Source organism: Micrasema longulum, unplaced genomic scaffold, assembly GCF_059751315.1.
Source record: "Micrasema longulum isolate JH-2025_06_02 unplaced genomic scaffold, ASM5975131v1 h1tg000508l, whole genome shotgun sequence".
Taxonomy (NCBI): domain Eukaryota; kingdom Metazoa; phylum Arthropoda; class Insecta; order Trichoptera; family Brachycentridae; genus Micrasema; species Micrasema longulum.
Genome location: NW_028277705.1, coordinates 501,456 through 527,894, shown reverse-complemented (window position 1 = coordinate 527,894; position 26,439 = coordinate 501,456). Strand labels below are relative to the sequence as shown.

Sequence of the window (26,439 nt, the reverse complement as noted above, 5' to 3'; positions counted from 1 at the left end):
CCTAATGGTTGGTGCTCGAGATCCCAGGCTCGATTGCTGGCAGGCTGGACGTAAAATATTGGGTTTAAATGTGGTTTGCAATATTTCATTGTTCCTGGACTAGCACTTCAAGCGTTAGACGCGCTGTAATTGTAGTATCAACGCATTGCCCTATGCACTAATGGGTGTGGATAGGAAAATAAAGTTGATGATATAATATTATGTAGTTGATTCACATGTGCAAGAAGACATCGCAAAACTCTTGTAGTAAAACAGTATTTCGTGACCTCTACCAAGCGAAACGCATAAGACTACCGTTTAATTATTACCAACGTAGGTATTAAGTAGTACAAGTACCTAACTTACCTACGTAGGTAACAATTGCGGTAATTAGTTCACATAGCCCTACATCTACATCGGCTAGTACAACTAACAATAGAAACGAGTGCCTGACTCATTCAGTATCCGAGTTATATTTTTCTATGTATTTTAGTCTCAACGCTTAGAAATGGAAGTGAAACATGGAACTGGAAGAGGAAAGATGAAAGACAACTTTACTTAGACAAATATGTAGTGTAAAACATGCAAGTTTGACAGGGGAATGCAAATCTAAGACTATTTATAAGATTGAGAAAGGATTGCGAAGATGGTTTGGTATGGAACGCATGGATGCCGAAAGAGTGGTAAAATAGATATTTGTGCCGAGAACGACTGGTAACGTAGGGCGAGGACGGCCGAGAAGGACGTGGCATGGTCAGATAAACCAAAATCTTAAGTCTGCTCGCGTCGAAAGGAATGTATGACAATATGTATTGTGGAAGAAGCGAGGAATGTATGTCAGGATAGACGCATGTGGTGTTCCATCTATTCTGCCTACACCGACGAAGAAACGGTAGTAGCATAATATAGGAATTTTAATTGTCCTAATTTAGGAATTAACCGAAACGTGTGATAAGGGGCGACCAAAATTCAGTTAAACCTCAAAGCACCTAAGCCTCTCCACCGGCTTCCAATTCCCGTTGGTTCTCCAAAATCATGTTCGCGAGCCGTAGTTCAGCAGGCTTATTCCGTCACAATTTCGTTTCGTAATATCGTTCGTTCATTCGTCGTATATCCACCTCACTCTAACGGAATCAAAATCGTATTTCGCTCTCGTCCTCTCACACGAATGAATTTACGAAACTAATTAGTTACAGAATAAGGCCACTAATTGAACCGCCGACAAATCGTCAGCAGTGGACGTCCAAGTCAAGAGAACTTGATACTTTGTAAATCAAGCAAGCGTGGTAAAGTCTCTCAGTCCAGTCAGCTCTAGGCCCCGATTACAATGGGAATTTCACATTTATCTTCAATTTAATCTCCAAAGTAAAATTAAGTTTTCTGTATGAAAAACAGAATATGTGTACAATTTTTTCTTCTAAACGTGTTCAATTTCTGTTTACCGACGATTTAAAAGTTCATATATAACTCATTTTCGTCCACAAATATAGATTTTTCTTTATAGACAGTCGAAGATAACTCTGTTAACTTCCTATTGTAATCGGGGCCCTGGTATTATTCAACTCGGACCAAAATATCAGACAAAACGTTACCTGCATCAAAATGGTATGATTTAAAAGTCGGGGAAAACTCTAACGGAGCTTTACACTAAAGTACGAGTTCGCATCGATAATGTTTAAAAAAGAATAAAGATTGTATACTTAACCAATTCGTCAAAGATGTAAACGAACTTTTTGATGCATTCTTCGCGTCTTTTCTAGTTTCATCTGAATATATGCGGTTTACTTTGCTCTCTAATCAGTCTGACAATTTTATAAAGAAAAATAAAATTTTGCTAATTTTCACCAGTCATGAGGAAAAATCTGAATAAAGTTACCGTCATACGTAATGTATACGATTGATCAAAAAAAGGCTAGGGTAATTTTAAACAAAATACGTAGTACAAATAATAATTTTCTCAGATTTTTTTAAAAAGAAGGTAGGTACATTAAATATCATGTAGTTATACCTTCTGATTTGCATGCTTCAATGAATGGTGCATCAATTGTGGCATACTGACTATGAAATAGGAATTAAAAATAAGCTATAAAACAGTTTACGACGCTTTTTGTCTTTAAATATTTATGTTAATATAGTAAAAGGAATGAATGATTCAACTTACTCCAGCTGTAAGGTTTGATGCCCTGTAATAAGCGTAGGGCGGAGTCCACACAGCTAACTGAACAATGAAAGCGATGGTGTACAGAATAGTCGTGATGGTGGTGTTAAACAGTTCCTGAAACAATACAAATAAACGAAATTACATATTTTGAAATATCATAAACTTAAGATAGACGGAAATGTCATAATAAGATGCGAGGAGATGACGACAGTTGGGCTCTGAAAGTTCTCGAGTGGCGAGTGGCGACCTAAGCACCATTGTGATTGTACGAACGTTAGCTGCGTTTACATACTATTATAGTAGGCACTGAAATAAAGTTTTAAAATAAAATAGTCTTGTGTGCGTCATAACACAAACAAAAATCGTATGTTAACTCGGCCGACAGGCACTGACACATTAATATAGGTCATTAAACATTTAAACGCATATTGCGGTGTACTGTTGATTCAAATTACAAATTGGTGATTAAAAAGTACACCGATTGTTTATTGCGATATCAATGATTGGAAAATTAAAGTATGACGATGAAGATGACGATAAATGAAGTTTTGTCCTACAAAAATCTACCAAAATTTAGCCGATACCGAATGCGCCAGCCAAGATTAAACATTGCAAAAACGGAATATTTTGGTGAAGTGTAATTTATCCATTTACATAATATATTACATTAATAAAACAGTAAAAAAATCAGTTCTTATTTTTACATTTTATTCTGTGTTCGTAAGTATGATTTTAACCTTTGGCTTCGGCCTCGACCGGAGGCAAGAATATGGCAGGGGCGAATCGTCAAAGTAAGCGATTATGCACAGCTTACCATTATAATTGACTTTTAATAATAATAATTTATAGCAACCATGTTTATGGGGAAAAAAAAGTCATTGTAATTTATGTTAAATCACCGTTTATATCTTTCTACAAAAAAATATCTATGAAGCGCGCCCAGCCCATTCTTACTGAACGATGAAACTAGCCGATTACCTCAGCTTATTCTTCCATACAAAAAAGTACACTGTATTTTTCGTCTTTAACCCAAGTCGGCTTTTTTCGTACTAAAACAAACTTGCAGATTACAAATATTTTTAGAAGATTCTCTATTTGGAAACTAGTATTTCGATCATTATTTCCGAAGGACTATTTTTCTTTGATGGGATACCGTTGACATATTATGTATCACATAGGACAGGTGGCGTTCGCAGTGGCCGTTTTAGGCATTATTCATTTTAAAAGAAATCGGCCAGTGCTCAAGTCTTGACAGTACTGTCAATGACAGATCATAATGGAAATATCTGCGGAATGTCATTGTGGTATTTGTTAATAAACTTTTGTGCAAGTATTGTATTAAAATATTGTAGAATAAAGCTACGTTTATCGCGTGGTTAATAATAATTGTTGTTTGAGTTGATTTTCACAGAATTAAAAAAAAAATGTCATTTATAATTACATTACTTACATGTTGAGTAAGTACTTATTGTAGTACAAATTAATGAACATTTTTATAGATTACCTATAAAATAAATCACGGCTCGCCACTGGAATATAGCAAGAGTAAAATAATCAGTTTCGATCAAAAACTGACTTTTTATAACTTATAATATCGTAGAAGAAAATTTAAAAGTGGTTTGGAGCGTAGTTAAATACCTCCCCATATATAGTACTCAGTGATTACATATAATGAATCATGATGGACATCTTAAAATTCCTAAATTCTAAAAAACAGTTTACAACGTACAGTATTCTAAGCAAATCTATACTCAAACTCTAAATAATTTAAGGTTTAAGGTCAACGCAGCCACAACTGAACACAGTTATGCAGAAAACAGCCAGTCCACAATTTTGAAAAATGATATTTTGGTTTTATAAGATGCAGTAAGGTCAATTCTATATTCTGCTTAAAACAGCCAGGCCACTTTCATTAAAAAACTGTAACAATTAACTTCTGAAAAAAGTGTCAATCACAAAAACGGCATTTCTCAACTTGCAGAAAACACCCACGGTACTAGAAAAATCTTACGGTACCTTAAACATCATTAAAACAGGATAAATAGGTAGTTATATTCTTGTTTGTAATATTAAAAAATAATATATTCATTGTTTATTTTTTGTCAAAATTAGAAAACATTCCAACTGTTGAGTAGATTCGATTATTCACTCTTTTCACAAAAGTGCCATTATCTCAGTTTCACTTTTCTATGGCTGGCTGCTTTCTGCATAACTACGTTCAACTTTAATTGGACATAAGTATTTAGCTACCTGCCGCAACTCACGAAGGAAAAAAATCCTATCAATAAAGATGTGGATTGCCAACTTACCAGAGCAACTAGCAGAAGACATGATCTTTCAAGTTAGTGATACTCGATGAATATTCACTTGCTGATACTGGTTTGATAATGAATAAATTCCTGCCTCGATACAGGTTTGCGTAATGACGCAAACTGTTCAAACCAAAAGCTATAAAAAAACAGGAGTGTTCCATTGAATTTGACCAATTTATTGCGCTTAGAAGTTATTTTATACCTATAGAATACTTACAGTTAGTATCCAGTTGATGGGTAACTTAAGGGCTTCTCGTACTCCGAGGAGGTACACGAAGGTCCAGATGAGGGTGGCAATGAAGGATGTGACTACTACAAACAAGAACCAGTGGGTCCCTGACAGCAGCGCGGGGGATGCACTCGCCATGCATATTATTCCAAATACCTGAAAACGAATTATTATTTGATTACAAATTCAGAAATACGTTTAATTAATTCAAATTTTTAATTTTTGTATCCCAACTCAGCATAGTGCTCTTGGCCTCATAGAGTTCGGGATACGTTATTATATATTTTTTGTAATATATACCTATGTATTTGTATGAATAAATAAATAAATGGCCATATTATTTTATTTTACCGCGTGTACGGGTGAAATGGAGAAGGAGGATGTAAAATAAAACCAGATAATCCAGATTCAAAAACCCCATAAAGAGGAAACCTAATTGAGAAAAGTCCGCCTCGTAGCGTAGTGTTTGGCGTGTTTGCTTGGGTTTGATTCCTGACAAGGCCGATAAGAAATATGGATCAAAAGGTGGTTTCACATTGCAATATTTTATAGTCGCTAGACTGGAACTTGAAGCGAAAGACTGATCACATTTTTGAAACCAATGATCAATACGTGGTGTATTTGGTGTACCGATACAATCAATTTTTTAAAGTTCGAGATTAGCGAAAATTGATAAATCTGCTTTCCTTCCACGCTTCTACTTTTATTTGCTTTTTATATATCTTGATATTTTTTTGTTTTTTCATTACGTATTTTTGTATAATTCAATTTAGTACCTACTCTTATTTGACATATTATTTATTACTCCTATTTCTTCTTTTTCTTACGTATAGAGTGAGTTTCTAGAAACCATATCTCAACTATCATTTCAATTTTGTTTTAAAATTTATTATTTTTCTATTGATTTCAATGATACTATAATTTTGTTTTTTTATTTCAATACGACTGCATTTTTCTATTATTTTGTTGATTTTAATGATACTAATATTTTGTATATTTGATTACGTATGAATCTAAATTTGTATAATTTAAATTGAAATATTTATATTTGATTATCTTTTTTGCATTGTATTCTTTGGAATTTTATTATTTACTACTTATACCTTGTTTTTCTGGATTGTTATTCTATTGCATCACATGTCATTATAATTAATTCTTATTAATGTTACTATCTATTTCTGTTATTAATTATTATGGCTTGACACGGGCATAGCCTAAAAAGCCTTAATAAGTTCATTAATATTTAAACGAGTGTAATTTTGAATAAATAAATAAAATAAATAAATCCCCTATGCATTATCAAGTGCGGATAAGGATACGAGGATGACGTGTCGTTCTGATTGGTACCTTGCATTATTTAAGAATATGCATATTTTCTAATAGCGTGGAATAAACGAAAGCTTCAGCTACAAATCTTCGTAACCCAACGAAAATGAAACATGTAGGATGTAGGTACCATTTTTTTGCGAAGGGATGTTCAAACATAGGAAGAAAGGAGAATGTTATTGAGTGTAAAGTGTGAGCAAAAAACACCAGTCAATGACCTTGGAACTGCTTGGACTTCCATATTACCTTCTCAATAAGATTTTCTTTCCCTGTTAATCATTAATATATCTTGAAGGCTTTTTAAAGAAATCAATAAAATCACAGAATAGATAATTCAGTTCTGTGATTAAAATAATATAATATGTACACAGTGTTCGTATATTTTTTATGTCTTTCTTTGTACGACGAAATAAAAACGACTATAATTATTAATATAAAAAAATAAAATAAACGGGCTAGTCTGTATTAGATAAAAAAATAAACCTAACCAGTAACAAGAAGACACATAATATTTTTAAAATGTCTAAATGTTATATGGATTCTCTGGAAATAAATATAATTTGTATAAAATATACAATAAATTGGTGAAAAAAATATGTTAAAAAAATAAATAGTATTACACCGTCCGCATTCGTCTGTCACGTCGCTAATACAATATACGATACTATACCATAAACTTCTCGCGTGTTTTTACTTCTACAAAGAAAAAAAATAATACGTTTGTTCATGTATCAACTGAGACTCCCTCAATCTGAACTGTGTAAAAACTTTTTTGTAGCAAAATACGTCTTTCCGTAATGAATATAAAAATGTTAATTCTTAGTGGTGGGCGTCACTGCGACCTATGAAGATCTATTGTGACGGGTCCCCGTGAATAGTTCTCGTCCTCCAAGCCCAGGTCTACAAAGACCCTGACTACTTTGTGGAAGGCGAGTGCTTACATTTTGCTAAATAAAGTCTTATTTTATCTTATCTTATTTTATTTTATTTTACTATATATTATCTCTAATTCTTAATATTTTTAATATATTTGTATTTTCGACACTTGACACTTAATATTTACACATTACAATATTTACACACATGTCCACTCTCATTCCAATATAACACCCACTCACCCACCCTCTCACTCACTTACATTCACACAAACACACTAGTATGTATTGTACGTGTATTTAATGTATTTCTGTGGATATCTGTCATTGGTTTTATTCTCTGTATATTTTATTTGTTGTATTTTTGTTACATATATTACTGTTGATATCCCCAATAAATTAAAAAAAAAAAAAAAAAAATCTTCCCCTCCAAGCCCAGATCCGTAAAGTATCGGGCTATTAGGTAGAAGGCGAGCTCTTTAACATCCTTAGGTTTAATCAGTGGTCCCCCGAGGATGAGGCTCCTTTCGTGATGTAAAGCATCACATTCACATATAATGTGTATAGGACGTGTTCCCTGATCTGCACTGCAGAACCTACATCTACATGTTTCGGAAAGGTTCATTCTAGCGAGGTGTTTGTTCAACCTGCAGTGGCCTGGGCGGGCTCTAGTGATAACTCTTACTTGATTCCGGCTGAGCTTTTTAGGTTAAAAGCAAAACTTTGCGAGTACCCTTTTATCAGTTCCTTCGCATGGTGCTGGCCGGGTACTCGTCGCTAGAGCATTACACTCTGCTTCCTGGCCCATGACCTAAGCTCATTACGAGGAGCACATTTAGGCAACCCACTGTAAGGTTCAGGGCCTATTAAGGCTGTCTCAGCTCCTAGCCTTGCCAGTTCATCAGCTGCCTTGTTACTGTCGATGTTTGAGTGTCCAGGTACCTAAATTGATGTCACACTGTTACACTCACCGACACAATTAAGCGCCCGTAGGCACTCCAAGGTTAATTTAGAATTGATCTCGACAGAGTTCAGTGCTTTAAAAGCAGCCTGACTGTCCGAGAGAATATAAATTCTCTTAGTATTGTGTTATATGCGCAAATTAATATACAGGGTGTTCATTAAACCCTGTCACATCCGAAACCACGATGATCAGTATTAGCAAGAAGACATATTGCCACATTAAAATATTTTTTTAGAACGAATAAAATTTAAAAAAATAAAATATCAAAAAAAGCAAATGGTTGCTTACTTCTGCATGGCAGAAACGAGGAGGCGAAGGGGGGAGTCTGATACTGCACCGCGCTCCCCTCACTTCTCCCCTGCAGAAGTAAGCAACCATTTTTTTTTTTTTTTTTTTTTAATGTTGTCCTAAATATTTTTTAAAATATACTAATATGCCTTCTTGCCCACACTGATCATTGTGGTTTCGGATGTGACAGGGTTTAAAAAACACCCTGTATATGCTTATTGCCGTTGGTAGTTATTATCTTATGCTTAGAGTAATAATAAGCCACCGGCTAATAGAGTCACCTATACGGATAAAACCCATCCTATGATTATCAATCACGAATTTAGCTACAGTTTACAGCAATACAACGGGCCGTAAGGCCCGTAAGTACTCGTATCAAGAATTGCAAGCGAAAAAACCGAAACCGTAACTAAAAACCAAAACAATAATTTGGAACGCTTTTGTAATGTGCAATAGAGTTTAAGGGCTTCTCATAAAGAGATCTCATAAGAGAGAGAGAGAGAGAGAGAGAAGTCGAAGTCGGAAAATCAAACTTCTAATCTCTTCATTATATCTTTCTACATCTGCAGTTATTTTTCTCTTCATCCTTTGGACCTTGACGATACTCGTGTAACTAGCGAAGAACCAGCACCATTGTTTAACACGCTGAAAAATTCTCACGAAGCATTGTTTAGGCAAAAAATAATAAATAATAGGCGATCTAGCGACCTAGTAGATTGTCACTCATGACTCGTTGTCACTCGTGATAATGTAAAATATTGAGGAATATGCTTTTGTTATTTTTCATTCAACGTTAATGTTATTTCTAGAGAGTATGGTGGTAGAGATGGTTGGAAAAAAGAAACAGTTATTTCAAAACAGTTATTATCTTAAAACAGAGGAAAGAGTTTCACAAAAATAAATAAAGTTGTTGCTGTAACGAAAAAATAGTCAAGATGTTATTATTGCTCCATAAAACTGTTTATCTGAAAAAACTGTTTATCTGAAATAACAGTTTAGAGCATTGTGGGCAAAACAACAGTTTTACGACGCAGTTTAATTTGTGAATTAATACTATCCTATAAAATTTATATTTGAAGCACTAACTTTGTGGTTATTCATAATAATAAAATAAATATAAAACAACTTTGTTTTTAACCACTTATTTTGTATTTTTTCTACCGACCGGTTTCAAAATTATACAAGCTTCTTTATCATTGTATACTTAACCAATTTTTTTATATTCATCCTCTACATCGTGTACCCTTTATATGCAATATGTATTTTGCAATATTGTACCTTAAACGTACAAACCCAATAAAATAATAATCAGTAATGTTTTGAGTATGCTCAAATTTTCGTAGACAGGCTGGATTTCACTCCCAAGGGAGTTATTTAGAGCTAATCTAAAATATAATGTAGCAATTTTAATACATAAAATAATAAATGGGATAAAAAATATATATATATATAACCAAATTTAACTAACAATGTCATTCATACATATGAAACTAGGGATAAAAAAGATAAGATAAATATTAAAAAATAAATTAAGACCCCTTATTTCTGGCTGCGATACGATCCCACTTACCATTTAATGATGCTTACACTTTACACACACCTGAACACTTACTCCTACACTAATACACATAAACACACATTTACACTTACTCTCATACAAATACACGTAAACACACTCTTTTGTTGTAACCCAATTTAATAATATGTATGATTCTAATTTAGAAACTTTGCTGGTCTGTCTTTAAAATGTATTTTTTTAACGTTACTATATCATTGTCGACTGTTTGTTTCTTTAAAATAAATAAAGATTACCAATGAGGAGAAAAACTCATTGTACAAGGGATTGAAGCTGTACAATGAGTTACCTCAACAAGTTTATATTCATTCTTGAGATGTTATGAATCAACTTAATAAATCATAAATAAATACATTTATTGCAACAGGGAAGGAAAACATTTTTGAGGAGGGAATATGAAAGTCTAGGCATTTACAGGGCTTATGAATTGTCATTGGCTGGTTTGAAACTTCACACACTGTGTAACATTTACCATTTTGCCTATGTTTAAACATCTTCATTTCCTCAACTCTTCCTCGACTTTTGTGAATTAACAGGCCATAAACCTTTATTGATGTGGGTGAGATTCATTCGACTGAATTATCTCGCCTGCTAAGCAACGCCAAATTAAAATAAAAAAATGATTTTAAATATTTGTATATAATCACTTACCGACTTTTCTATGTCTACCGGTTTCGAGACGTACCCGTCTCTTCGTCAGGACACTAATTAAACCAACATGCAAACGAACATGCATAACCCACTATACAACTTCACCATAGTTGTTACACATAAATATAAAACCAACATGACATGCACTGATAAATTTGCATGGATTGTTCCTTGAAATATTTCACATTAGGAAAGCTTTAAAAAATAATGTTCCTTTGATAAATAATCAAACAAACTTCCAATATAGTCCTTTATACGATGTTCCACTGTAATGGTCACTTTATTAATCCTATTAAGCTTAGGTACCCCCTCCCTCAATCCCCTCTACTCTATTTTCATAATTTAATCAGTGCATGTTTGTCCTAATCAGTGCACGTGCTAATTAAAATGCATGTTGTGTTGGTTTTATATTTTTGTGCAACAACTATGGTGAAGGTGTATAGTGGGTTTTGCATATTGGTTTGCATGTTGGTTTAATTGGTGTCCTGATGAAGAGACGGGTACGTCTCGAAACCGGTAGACATAGAAAAGCCGGTAAGTGGTTATATACAAATATTTAATAACATTTATTAAAATGTTTGACCACAAAGTTAATGCTTTAAATATTAATAATAAAAATAATTTAATACTTCTTTTTATACCAATTAGTTCATTCTCAAAAATATTTTCTTTCATACCGTAATGACATGTCTATTTTTTTAAAGAAAATTTTGACAGTAGTCAACTTCCGCATTAGGAATTAAAAGTTTGATTCGGCTTTTAAATGGAGCAAGCGGGAAATTGAGCTGTTATTAAGAGGCGGTTCTTCCAGAAGCGTCCGAGGGCCGAGGTGCGTGAAGTGGATATGCGGAGTGTGGACAATGACCCCTTGGTGCAATTCCTATTCCAAAGAGGATGCTTCCGGCACGTGGTGCTGTTTAAGGGAATCACGGCCCATTGGAGGCGCGGGCGCGGGCGCGCGCACACGGCCATATTACGGACATGTGGACACAGACGCATGGATATGGCGTCATGGCGTGTGATGAGAGTGGCGATGTACCAGCATAGGTACTAGGTACTAGGTACCGCATGAAGCAGTGGCGTAGACGTGGCTGGTAAGTGTAGGTTTTACCCACTAATCACTCTTAAAATACTGCTTAAAAATCCCTCTAGAGTCGGAGCTGTAACAGCGCGTTACATTAAGCAATGGACGACATATTTTAAAAATGGGGATATTTGAGAACAAAAAACCAACACATTGATATTATGTTTAACCTTTTCTGTGCCGTTGGGTATTGCTATGGAAGTTACCAGTAGGCCGATAAATTTTAATTTAAAAAAAACATAAAACCTAAAATTATCAACAAATTACAACAGGGATGGAGAATGCCTTAAAGAAGGGAATATGAAAGTCTAGGCCTTTACAGGGCTTATGACCTGTCATTGGGTGGTTTAAGAGGCCACTTTACACACTGTGTAACGTTCACCATTTTGCCTATGTTTGAACATCCACATTTCTTCAATTCTTCCATTTGTTGATTTTAGTGAAGTTGAAGAGCTGAAACCTTTATTGTTGTGAAGAGATTCATCTGACTGAATTTTTTTAGATACAAGGCAACGCCTGAAAACAATTTCCAGTTTTTAATTTTCTTCTTGGACCAGTTGGTTTTATTACAATATTTAAGTTTATCCAAATGTTTGAAGACAAAAGACTGGACTTCACCTCGGAAGTCTAGAATCATTTTTTAAATGTCTACTCGGATGTCAAAAAAGAGTCATAAAAACTTAGCAAATAAATACACGGTGTGTCATTTAAGATACCATTATCGCAAAAAAACAGTGAAAATTTTCTTTATCATTACATATATTATCCATTGTATCTTCATACATTATTTACTAGTACATCATACATTCATACTCTCCTTCTATTTTAGTCCGAAGAAAATAAGTACTTGGATAAAACTTTTTGAAAACTGACAATAAATCGTTAACACATCGTATTTAGGTCCTAATAAAAGTAAACAAAGATAGACTAGCGCATTTAACCATGAAATCAGGATAACGCGCTTGTAATAATAAATTTAATAATTCCTCGTGTCCTAGTGTTTATCAAGATTCTATTATTATTATTATTATTATTTATTATTTATTTATTTATTAGTTTATACATACAATGTTACAAAATGGCACAAAAAACACATCAAATGTCTCCGAGTGTACAAAACGTATTTTTTTATTTAGAATACTCGAATTCGACGCGCAAAGCGCGTACAAAGGTACGCGTCTTCATGTGCGTTTTTGTGCGGCCGGCCTTCCGGGGACAAAAACGGAGAGCGCTTTAACGTTCTTATGGCACTTAACCGGTTAAAAATCGATTTGACATAATTTGTCATAAAAATAATACAATTTAGGTATGTTATAGCAAAATATAACTTCATTTAAGAAATAAGAGCGATATATTAAGTCTTGTATTTTATGTAGACTTGTGTGACATTATAGCGACACAAGATTTAAAATATAAAAATCAGTTATCAGCTAGCATTTATTGTTACTTGGTCATGAAATTTAATTGAGAATAAATATTGACGACTCACGTGACATCATAGCTACTGTAACGAATGAATTTAGAGGCGTATCAAACAGAAGGCGACTAAACTACTCATAAATGAGTAATTTTACGTTTTGACCCATTAGTTTCTTTGTAGACGTCGCTCAGTACGCAACTCCTGATTTGAATTCAACTACGCAGTGTTGTGTCCTTTTAAAGTGTAGAAATACTGCTAGGATCTTAAAGAAACAGGATGGGATCATATTTCATGTGTAATTAGCAAATGAATGTGTATAATGTAAATACATTACTTATAAATTTAATTATTTTTCCATCTCTCAGATTGTCGAAGAAACAAAATGGAAATTTCGTGTTGCCAGGGTAGTAAATTTGTTTACCCTACTTTGCTCATCTAATGAGAGAACTAATGAAAATTAGATTAAACAACTCTGTGGTGGACATTTGACCGACATTATCTTTAAAACATAAAATATTATTTAACATGATATAAAAATATCCGTTTTCTGTATGAAAATTGTTTTATATTTTAAGTTCAAAACTCATTAATTCAATTAATCTTATTAAATGACCCTTTACTTATCTACTCCGTTGTGTCAATCAATATTTCCGCGTGCACAATAAAATTTTAGAGAAATTAACAGATTGCTTTTTTATACCTAACATTTGTGTTATGATTATATTATTTCCCATAGTGAAACATGACGCGGCGACATCACGAATGCGCGCGGCGAAAGTGGGGCATAGTAAGAGATTTTTTGGACATAATCCGATGTATTCAAATATGATTCTACGCTCCTTCTGGACTATTCTTAATTCTATGGTATGGCCAAATTTGTCAGATTGAAATGACGACATCGGGCAGTTAGAAATCTTGACGTTTGTCCGCGTGGTGACGCGCGGACAGAAACGATAACCGACGCGAGGATCCAGGGATTTTGACGAAGTTCATCAGCCCTAAATCCGTTCAGGATGCCAGCTGATCAAGATATAACCATTGGATGAAAAATCTCTACAAAATTATTGATGCGGCGATCTTCCTAACATTTTGCAACTAAAAATAAAACAAGATAACTTGAATAAGTTTTCTGTTTAACCTTATTTCGTTCGAGTGGAGGGGGGATTATGCGTCAGCTGCTCGCATGATCTTGTAAAAGAAACTTAAAGATAAATTCTTCCTGAGATTATCACTCAATTGTTCAATTAAATCAAGTGTTGTTGTTGTGTGTCGGCTGAAATTTTACAAAATGATTTAATAATTACGTTTTCGAAAATTATCAGTCAGCTGGGTGCGGGCTGAGGGAAGTTCTGTCAGCTGGACCCTGAAATATTCCGTGAATTGTTCGATCTTTACTACGTCAGCTGACGTACTTTCCACCACTACTTACGCAGCTGATTTTTTTTGTACTTTTAATTATGTAAACAATCACCTAGTTAAATTTCATCCGGCGCGGCGTACTATTACTTTATTTTACGTGTTTTTTTTAAAGTTCATGCGAGCAGCTGACGCATTTCTCCCCCTCCACTATGCAGCTGACGATTTTTTTCAACTCACTATAATGTCAGTTATCTTTTTAAAAAAGTTTCAGCCGGCGTACTTTAACTGTTTTTTTTTGCCACTTTCGCAGCCTCCTACTCCCAGACACACCGTGGGTGCTTCAGCTGACGCTCGGTTCTGTCATTAGTCATACCCTCAGAGTAATAATGAGTAACCTAGAGAGGAGCCCAAACGTAGGAAAACCATTCTATAACTATTTGGTATTAAGTTAGCTACAGCTCGCAGCAAAACAATGGGCCGTACTCAGGTCGAGAATTGCTAAATGGATATAAATTTTCATTGTAAATAGGGTTATTCCAATTTATTTTTCTATAACTCGCCTATATTTATTTTTTAAAAGTGAAAATACACGTGTGTGTTTATTTTTCTATTTATTTACTCATTTTATTCACAATATACTCATGTTACATTTATTTAGACATAAATCCCAACTCCATGGAACCAAAGTCCTGTGTTGAGTTTGTTTGTTTGTCCGTCACATCTCCGAAACGGCGAGTCATAGCGGCCTGAAATTTAGACACGTCATTTTAAATGCGATTTCAAGGTTAACCTTGCGCTATTTTCGCCAATTTGATGCTAACCAACATCGCTTGCGATCTAGGAAACATAATGATAGGAGCTTCTCTATAGGTTGACGCATTGTTACTCTGAGGTCATACCAGGTAATCGAAAAAGACAACAATCGATCGGCGTAAAAACATTACCTAAAATGCAACGCTACCTCCCGGACTATAACTTAACCTTAAACATTTAATATTTTTATTGTAAAGAAAAAATAGAACCATATTTTACAAGTTTTATTAATTTCAAAAACTTTGATTAAAAATGTACAGTTTATTTTATGTAAGATTTTTTTTTCTCAATAGTTTACTTTATTAAATTAATACAAATCTGCATTTTTTATACTAATTTAATGTATTTTTCCTATATAATGCAGGGTATTTTTATTAAAATTACTATTGCTCTATGTAAACAAGTATTATTTTTCATGGGCAGAATTATTTTTAAATTTAGGTTTATGTCGAATAATAATTATATTTGTATTTCGCTTATAGTACTGTGCAATATCACCCCAACAAAAAACGCCATCTAAATTCAGATGCATCATTTTATGTATTATAAAATCCAGGAAACTGCACATATTTGTAATTATTTGTAGATTTAAAAAAATATTTAGAAGGTGTAAAATATAAATATTTATTGAATCACCACCTCAGTGGAGAAAAGATCCAAGTTGAAAATAACTAATACTAATTCTTGTAACAAATCTTTTCAATCCGTTTTTTTTATATTTGTATTATATCAAGTGGTGAATATTCCATACAGGTTTCATTATATCATTAAATAAATTAATGTCGGTACTACGACAAAAAAATAATATATACTCTTTGTTAATTAGTTAACTTAAGTCATTTTTCTTCAAACTATGATACGCTGGATCAGTTTTTTTCACCAAAAAGTGACGAAAAACCAATACAACCACAAACTGAATTGATACTTCAGGATAACTTTTTATATCATATTACATACAGTTAAAGATACATTTTTTTCTATACGAGCCACAGGTTTCGTAACAATACCATACTAGTCTGATAAATTATAGATACCGGACACTGCACACGTGCATGGTAAAAAATGTCAACACATCTCGATAAAAAACCTTGGCGACTTTCGAAGATTTCGACTTCGTAGTTTTATATCACTATCCATGATCTTACCATCTAACCCTGGGGCAGTAAAAGACCGCATCATAAATAAATGAAAGCTAAAAGTGGAAGAAATCATACAAAAAAAGGACCCTTTAAAAAATTTACACCATTTTGGACAACGACAGAGCCTGCATTGAATAGAATAATAATTATGTAGATGCTTATAACATCGGAAAAAGCGCACCACTGGTACAGGAAAGTAGATACAAAAACCTACGCGTTATGTTTGATTAGCACCTTCCGGTATTTGGACACTAGACAATTCCTGATCGATCTTCACGCCTAGTTAATGGGTAGATATGCTTTTATTAGTTTTAGAATCGGTACACATACACACAAAGGTCTACAGTTTACACTAGGATAAATACGAGTAGTGAATAATTAAAGTATTTTATTTTATTTTATTTATTGGGGATATCAACAGTAATACATGTAATACAAATATAACAAATAACATATACAGAGAATAAAACCAATGACAGATATCCACAGAAATACATTAAATACACGTACAATACATACTAGTGTGTTTGTGTGAGTGTAAGTGAGTGAGAGGGTGGGTGTGTGGGTGTTATATTGGAAAGAGGGTGTCAGGTATCGAAAATATAAATATATATAAAATATTAAGAAATAGAGATAAAATTTAATAAAATAAAATAAAACTTTATTATTGAAACTAAGTATATGACAAAAAAGAATGTTTTAAGACGCGCATTTTAAATGTTATTTTTTTACAATCAAATGGATCAATAAGGGGAAAGTTCAAATTATATTCACTAGCAAAACGTATAAGTGGAGAGTTCTGGGCATAGTTCGTACGAACTGCTGGCACATGAAATAGAGAGCTCGACGTGTGACGGGTGCGGTAGCCGGGGACATTTAATGATAACTCTGACAAAAGAGCCGGACTATCAAGGCGTCCACTGAGTATGTCATGAAGCACCCCCATGTCCAACAGTAGACGGCGATCTTCTAAAGTAAGCAAGTGGTGTTTTTTGCAAGTATAATACATAAAACTGACCAAGGAAAGAAAATTACCATAAATGAATATTTATTTTTGCGCTAAAAATCACTTAATTATGACGATTTAAACAACTCAGTTCAGCCAACACTTGTAAGGCGAGTACTAAAGAGAAATACGAAACCCAATATTTGATGTCCCATGGGTTCGTTGTGTTTGTTTTTATTCCATGTGATACTTTATATATGAAATATTTTGTAATATACACATAAATCAATAAAATAAATTGAAAATCAGGACATTCCGCTTAGTCACAGTATTTTTTTTCGTATTCTTTAAAAATGGTAGTGGGTTAGTTTTTTTCATTTATTGAGGCCTTGTTTATATCCTGTTAATGCCTAGTCATTGTAATATCGTCCGAAAAAAAGATACTTACATATTTACAAATTACAATGAAATATTATAGAAGCAATAAAACGAAAAAAACGACGGATAATATGTACACAAAAAATGAAATAAGAATAGCATAAAAAAGTTTGCTATACTAATATACAAATAACTAGACTTCTGTTTTAACATAAATTGAAAAAGTATAATCAGAGAAAACCCAACAAAAACCTGATAGTCTATTTAACATAACAAACTATTCTTATGGAAAATCAAATATAATATGTTTATTAAATATAAATTATTGCCTAAAATATCACAACAAAATATAACATAATCAAAATCGTATAATTATTTTTTTTATTTTTTTTAGAATGAAGAAAAAAGACTACTAATAACAAAGTTATAATAATATCTAATATAAAACCAATAAAGATACGAAGAATTAATAAAATAAGATTTGTTTTATTACATAAGAAACATTTTTTTCCAATGATACAAATATTATAACAAATCAGAGCAAAGGACTGTTTGAATACAAAAAAGATATAAGCAGAATTTATCAAAATAAATAAAGCATCCCGCCGTTTCCAGTAAAGGTAGGCAGAGAGGATAGAACGCCATATCACTCTGTCTTTGTATACAGATCTCGCTTCCTCCACATGCATACATCTCCTCGTCCACGCGCACCAATTATTCCGACTTTATGTATTCTTATCCATCTTCAAGTATTCGTTGGATTTGGTCATGCCATGTCTTTCTTTCTCTGTCCATTCGCTCTAAATGTTTCAACCAACGCAAAAACTCCTTTCTCGATTTTGTCGACAATGCTTATTTCAGAATTACATAATCTACGGATCTCTGCATTTGTGCAACTATCGTACTTAATTTTACCTCACAATCACCCGAGGGATAGCACTTCGAAAGCATTCAGCCTATTTTCATTCTTGTTTTTCCAATTCCATAATTCGCTCCCATCCATAGGGGAAGAATTTGAGTTAAATTGATTGGAAAAGTAGTCAAAAACCAAAGTCAAATTTCAAATAATTTTTCAGATTCAGATCTGCAATGCCTCCACATTCACAGGCATTTTAAAGAAACGGGATGGAGTGCAACAGTGACCAGACCTGATAAAGGCCAAACGTTACAATCCTATTAACCTATTAACCTAGCCGGACCTATGGGGGGGGGGGGGGATTTGAATCCCCCATAGACCGATTTTAATTCGATAACTCAAGTATTATCAAAGTTATTTGCCGTATATTTTTTGTGATCGTGAAATTAATAGAAAGAAGCATTTTCCTGTTTTTGTTCTTTCTATTAATTTCACGATCAAAAAAAAAACGACCAATAGAGTTATCGAATTAAAATCGGTCTATGGGGGATTCGAATTAACCCCCCCCCCCTTCGGTCCGGCTAGGTTACAGGTCAAACCAACAATTGCTTGCTTTAAAAAAAAAAGATCGCACTGTAGACTCACAGGTCGCAGTGACGTCAGGAGCTTGCATAGCACTGACCCCCACCTCTGAGAACAAGAAGAATAAGAATGTCGCTACATTCTATAACAATTTGCCTGACGAAATAAAAATTATCGATGTCTTTACAAAATTCAAACTAAAGGTAAAAATATTTGTTTATCAACCTCCTTAATTAAATGTTGCTTTTTAACATTTAAATCATATTTAAGTTTATTTTAAAATTAAGGAAATTTTTTTGTTTTTGTTTTTTATCAATGCATTTTTTACAGTACTTGAAGTTCTTAAGTTAAGTAACTTGAAAACCTTATTTTATAATTTTCTTCACCATGTTATATTATGTATGTGGGTGAATGTGTATGTACGTGTGAGTGAGTTTGCGTGTGCGTGTATATGTGTGGATATATATACATGCGTGCGCACGCATGCGCATTTATTCATTCTTCATTTATTTTTTAAAATATATATATTTTACCTTATTACAATGTTCATATTTTAAAGTTAGAAAGAGTACAACGTAAATTCCTTAGATTCATCAATTACAAACTTAATATACCCACTGAAAATATTGATTACGATAATTTATTATGTACTCTAAATATGTCAACTCTTTGTAAAAGAAGAAATATAAATTATTTTTTAAATTTATATAAAATGGCAAATGGCGTATTGGACGTCCCGTAACTAGTGTTATCAGCCTAAAAGTACCTGTTCGAAATACTCGGCAGCTAGCGTTATTTTTTTAATCTCCTGGCAGTCACCATTATTATTACAATTCACCAATACCTAGACTACACCGGCTAGGTAACGAGTATGGTGAAGTTGATATATTTCGTCTGCCTTTATATAAATATAGGTTAAGTATTCAAAAGGTTATAAATTAATTTGTGTAAAATTTCTTAATATTGTTCTTTATTTACTATTTTGTTTTCTCATGTATCTCTATAATAATTTATAAACTTATATGTATGTATATGAATGTGTGTATGTTTTCATATGTAAATTTATTAAATATTTTTCTATGTACCCTATACCTATGTTGGTACATTTCCTGATTTTTACTTATTATTGTATCTTTTAGCTTTTCTTATGTTATCTTTAATTTTAACTTAATTTACATACTTATGTTGCACTGCTGCATTTGAATGTAATTTCTAATATATGTAAAAGCCCGTAGGGCGTGTAAATTATTAAATAAATATATTTTGTACTTAAATTATGAATATTATAATCCCACAGCAAGCACAAGAGGTTGCTTCTTTTTTGGTGTGGTATTTCGTTTAGTTTTTTTGTTTCTGTACTTTTGCTTTATTATGTATTTATTTTTGTTAACATGTAACTTTTTTATTATGTTAAATTTTTTTTTTAATATTTTTTTAAATAATTTTTTTAATAAAAAAAAATTGCGAAAAATATCGCGTTTTAACGAATCCGCACTCGCCGGGGTCGCGATCAACGGGTTACTTGTATTCATTTAAATAGGTTTTTGGTAAATCAGATGACCAGATAATCATTTTTCCAATCTCGTCAGTTCATTTTGTTTATGAAATATTAACCTTCGTAGTATTAATGATCAGCAGCAGATAAGATATGCAGCACACGTATGAGCATACTTATCATTTTCATCAGAAACACAAACACCGGAAAATGGGGAACTCCATTCCTTTTAAATAAACATTTTTTTTTTAAGTAATAATAACCCGCAACATCAGCAGGTGGGATAGAGGGGATACGGAAGGAGGTAATGAAAACTACACCACAACACCCAGACCAATTGAGAAAAAAATCTTTCTTGGATTTTCTTCTTGCAACTGGCGGGAATCGAACCCGTGACGCCAGTTTCACAGTTGGCCGTCTAACCAACTGCGCTACGGCGCCTGTCACGTATATTATCATAATTGAACGTAGTTATGCAAAAAGCAGCCAACTATAGAAAAGTGAAACTGAGATAATAGCACTTTTGTGAAAAAAGTGAAAAAACAAATCTACACAACAGTTGGAATGTTTTTGACTTTAACAAATGATAAACAATGAATACATTAGTTTTTTTTTTTAATTACAAACAAGAATTTAGTAATGTATTCGACCAGTTTCAATGATTTTTAAAGTATGGTAAGATTTTTCTAGTGCTGTGGGTGTTTTCTGCAAATTGAGAAATGCCGTTTTTGTCATCGACACCATTTTCAGAAGGTGATTATTACAGTTTTTTAATGACAGCGGTCTGGCTGTTTTTAGCAGAACATAGAATTGACCTGAATGTACCCGATAACATCAAAATCTATTTTTTTTTTCAAAATTGTGGACTGGCTGCTTTCTGCATACCTACGTTAAATTGTATCATTAACTGCTTTATTGCTCGTACTCATTGATATAATGAAGAAATGGATTTTAAAAAATACTGAATGCAAATATTAGGTAGGTTTAAAAAGTAAACGCAGCGATTACTTAATTCCACTTGAGAAAATAAGAAATAACAACTATAAAATCTAGCAGTGTATTCGGTGCATTTTCGTTTTTGCACATGCCTGCGGTTATTACCTGCCTAGATTCATTATATTTACTTATGCTTATAAAAAACCAAATCATATGTATTTTAACAACAATGTGTTTATATGTCGGGGTAACTAATGTTACAAGATCACTAATGAATGATTTTAATGAATATCCACAGCATAGAAATTGCTATATTTTTTATTACCACTACTACTACTACCATCACGCCATTTCCCCGTAGTGATAGGCAAAGAGAATGGACCGCAACACACATCTATCCTGGCATACATTCCTAGATTCTTCCAAATTCATTCATCTTGTCATACATGCCCTTCGGTTCTGTCAGCTTTTGACATGACCAGACTTAAGATTTTGGTTTATCTGATCATGCCACGACTTCCTCGGTCGTCCTCGTCTCACGTTACCGTTCATTTGCGCCATATTTATTTATTCATATTTTTCGCTTACAAACTGTAATTAATAATAAAAATAATGTGACCTCACTGGGGTTTCCCGTGCCGAGGACACTTAACAATTTAGTTTTTTAAAATTACATTTGAGAATAAACAAGGAAGACTAACTTTAAAAACAAACATAATTAACAAATATTCAGACAGTTTTAAAAACAAGGTATTTATGTAATATATATATTATTTATGACGTACCTGTAGAAATTATAACGGACTCAGTATTGATGTAGACATTTTTAACTGCACGTTGCATTTGTACAGAAAATTTCTTCATGGGGTCGATTATTTGGGATAGTTGCTGAATGTACACTTGAGCGGTTTATGCTATGTATGTGTGCCGCATGTAATGTATATGTTTGTGTATGTTTTATATGTGCGTTCATGTGTGTGCGTGGATGGCTCGAAGTGTACATTCGGTATTTTTATTTATTTTAATTTATTACCTCCATGGAAAACGCAAATGTCAACAATTATCCTTTTTTCACTTAAAATTCTTATTTATTTTTTTTGTCACATTTAATGTTTATATCTTTTTAATTTATGAAAACTTAATTGGTCTTTTTATGTTAAAAAATTGTTGTTTTTAGTACTTATTTTGTATGACTGTATGTTTTCTAAATAAAATAAAATAAAATAAAATAAATAAAATATATAAAAAATAAGAAATAATTAAGAACCTGGCGAAACAATAAATAATTTAAGAAGATTGTTTTTTGTTGAAATTTATTTTGGAATAATTTGAGTAAAATATTATAAAAATAATAAATAAATTTATGTTCTAATGTTCATAAATAATTTTAATTGTTATAAAATGAAGCAAGTCTTTTTAGCTTTTAAGGTCATTTTTCAGACTCTTTTTTTCGTTCTGTCTCTCGGAGAGCGTACGTACACAATATTTTCGTCAATATTAATAAATAATGTTGAATTTCAAGTATTTCATATCATCCGACTTTGCAGTGTTGGGTGATGTCAGACGATAGCAATGTTTTCATACATCGCATCATTGCGATAAGGTATTTATTATGTATCTATTTGATTAATGCGATTCATTCAGACATACATATTATTACAGGTTTTATATATTTCAGACTTAAACACGTAAACCGCCCAAACTACAGGAAACTGCATTTAATATTTGAGGATATTTGATAATGTGCCATATAATACTAAGTTCTAGGTGAATCTTAAACTTTCCTTACCTCATCGTGTAATATGTTATGGGAGTATTGTAAACGAAAAAGCCTACTGTAAATTAAAAACGAATTTCATTCAGTTTTGTGATTTGGAAATATTTGAGAAAGGATGGGAACATGGAATGGATATGATCTGAATGTTCTTCAATTTCTGGCACTGAATGACAAAATGAACTATAAAATGTAACATTACAATATTTGAGTTTGTCCGAATGTTCGTAGACAAAAGACTGGATTTCACCCCTTTGGGAGTCATTAAGATTAACAAATTACAACAGGGATGGAGAATACCACTTAAACCACTTACCGCCACTTAAACCACCTTGGCCACTTAAACCAGCCAATGACAGGTCATAAGCCCTGTAAATGCCTAGACTTCCATATTCCCTTATTTAAGGTATTCTCCATCCCTGTTGTAATTTGTTAATATAAAATGTAACAATATTTTCCACGACGCGCGACGATTCCAACCATTTTTTATCCGATTTTATGTCAAGTCAAAAATATTGTTTAGTTTTTGTTCTAAATCCGAATCTTCTAATTTTGAATATCTTCTATCTTGATGTTAGGTAGGTACCATAAGGATGGGTCAAAGGAAGGATGGGAACGAAAGGTAATCGGCTAGAAAAAGTATCGATAAATGCTGTTATTTACTATTTCGTATATTTAGTCTTTCTAACTACCGTATTTTGCGGACGATAAACCATAAAGACGCAACTCAAATTTTAGTTGAATTTTCAGAGTAAAAAAGTGCGTCTTATGGTCACAAAAATACGGTTATCCGTCTTATACATTATTGTAATTATTTATTTGACAATTGTAGTTTGAATAGTAGAATGATGACTGTAAATACAAGGCAGATGTTAACGAATAGAAAGCAGATCGCTGCTAAACTGCCGATATATACAGAAAAATAGGTTCATATTGTCCTCAGAAGCCGTATTCAGCAAGCGAATTGCCCTATTAATGGGTGAATTCTGACTGCATTCGTACGGCTCCTGGGCTGGTATTCCGAACGCGTATACAGCGCGCTATAATGCGTATTTAGTACGTAAAAACGCGCTATACCGCGCTATAATTTCGTTTGGAATACCAGCCCTGGATGCGTAAAACAGTGCGTGAGATATCGCTCTAGTATAATTATTGGAAACATACAAACTAAACTAAAAAACATTCTAAAATAATAAATGGTATATATATTGTATAACTTTATAATGAATTAACTAGTAGGTAGTCATGTTATTGTTTATTTTTGCATAAAAATGTCTGCCTTAAAACAGGTTGTACGAGTTAGGAAGACTAGACATAATCCAGAGAAATATATTACATAAGTATGTATGTAGTGGTTAAAGAATTTGTAATTTTTGTTAATAAACCATTCTTATTTTTATTATTATTATTATTATGTCTATCTATATCGGCTAACTAACAAACAACCGTAATAAAAAAATTAATTAAATCGGTAATTACAAATCTCGACCAACTTACTCAGTTTTTGGTTAGTTAGAAGATATTGCTTATATCAACAAGCCCGGCAACGTGCATTATTTGTTGTATACAAAAAATTAAAGCAAATAATATGTGCAAACAAAGGCTTTATTATTTTTTTGTTTTGTTTTTCTTTTTGTTTGTTAGATCATCGGCAACTTTCGTCTACGTGGCACTATACTCGGAATTCTTCAATATTATTTTTTTCCTTTTTTAGCATTTTTACCCGAGAGTGGCCTCGAGCATCAAGCCAGGGCCTCAATTATGAATGCTATCTTCATCTGTATATATCGAGACGGTATACTTAACTTCTGTACTATCTGTATCTACCTCAGTATGTTCTAAGTACATGTCATCTCGACATCATATGATCGAAACAAACCAACGAATGGCCGCAATAATTTATTCCGCGTTCCTTACGTCATTAACGATTAAAATAGTTCTCATTTATATTTTAAATAGGCTTCTGTGATAAAAAGTGCTCACCTTAAAGCGATTGTAAACTCCAATGAGTCCAAATTCAAGCAAAAAATGCTCGCTTCAACGTGATTTTCATGTAACTTTTGACTCTTATATGTTAATGGGGCAGAATCTAGCGACATTATTTTTTGCATCTAGCCACTCGTTTCCAAAACTGAGTTATGTCAGAATTGAATTCGACTTCAAAATTTGCTTATTTCCCTCTCATATTCTTAATAGGCTTTTAAGAAAAAAAGTGCCAACCTCAAAACGATTAATAATTTGAATAAATCGTAATTAAAGGAAAAATTGCTCGATGGAACAAAATTTTTGTCACTTTTAATGCGTAGATAAACATATCGAGGGGTTCTAGACCCGTCGATACAAACTGATATACTACATCAAAACTTGATGGTGCGGGGATCGGTAGCGTATCTTAGTAATCGGTCGGGAGAATTTTATCTTCAATTACGACGTCATACTGAAGCTATGCCATTTAAGTCGGCGGCCTCCGTGGTGTAGTGGTCAAGGCGCTTGACTCACGCACGGAAGATTCCGGGTTCGATTCCCGGTGAGAACACAAAAATTAAAACTGTGATTTTCCTCAAGCCTGGTTGTTCTGTAATGTAATTCACCACTGTAATTAGGCATCCTGGCCTTTTGTGGTGCAAAAAAAATGAAATGAAATGAAAAGTGCGTAGATATGTGTACCGCGACGTACGCTTCCCCTTGTTTCATATCGATGTACCTACGTAAAACTTGAAAGAGGAGGGTCGGTAGTGTATCTTCGTAATCGCTAGAGATAATTTATCTTCAACTATACCGTCAAGGTGAAGGTATGACGTCTTTATCTTCCCATCATAATCGAGGCCCTGAAACCAGGACTCTGGTTCCATATCATATACATAAGTCTTTTTACATTCACTCGGACACCTTTTACCTTTTGAAATGGCAGACGTAAATAGAATGAAATAATGAATAAAGAATTTTATTAAGAGTGTGAAAAGTATATTTATATATCCAAAGGAAGTATTTCTAAACACGCAATACTACTGTATGTTTAATGTATTTCCAAATCTCGTGATGGATATTTTATTCACGCACAGTAAAAATAGAAAATACGTCCAAGGGATAAATTGTATGTTAATTAGTTAAATTAATGGAAATCTAACTCCTACAGCCCCCGACCTTTCTCTTCCGGATAAGAAAATGGATATAATATACATACATATTAGTAAATGTGTCAGGGTGAGATATAGAAGGAGTGGGGTGTAAAATCGATCAAATTACTTCAAAAAGTTTAATACTGCATAAAGTTTAAACATTGGAATGAATCAGGC

General features: G+C 33.1%; 1 protein-coding gene across 2 annotated transcripts in view; it reads right to left on the bottom strand.

Annotated features, from left to right (window-relative positions):
• Positions 1-26,439, bottom strand: part of LOC148280978 (plasmolipin-like) — an 81,139-nt gene that overhangs the window by 3,804 nt on the left and 50,896 nt on the right. For both annotated transcript variants that reach the window (XM_088227501.1, XM_088227502.1), the window contains exons 2-3: positions 4,670-4,837; positions 2,141-2,254 (exon numbers count right to left, since the gene is read on the bottom strand). In XM_088227501.1, the coding sequence (XP_088083627.1) occupies positions 2,141-2,254; positions 4,670-4,837 (282 nt within the window). The remainder of the gene's footprint in view (positions 1-2,140; positions 2,255-4,669; positions 4,838-26,439) is intronic.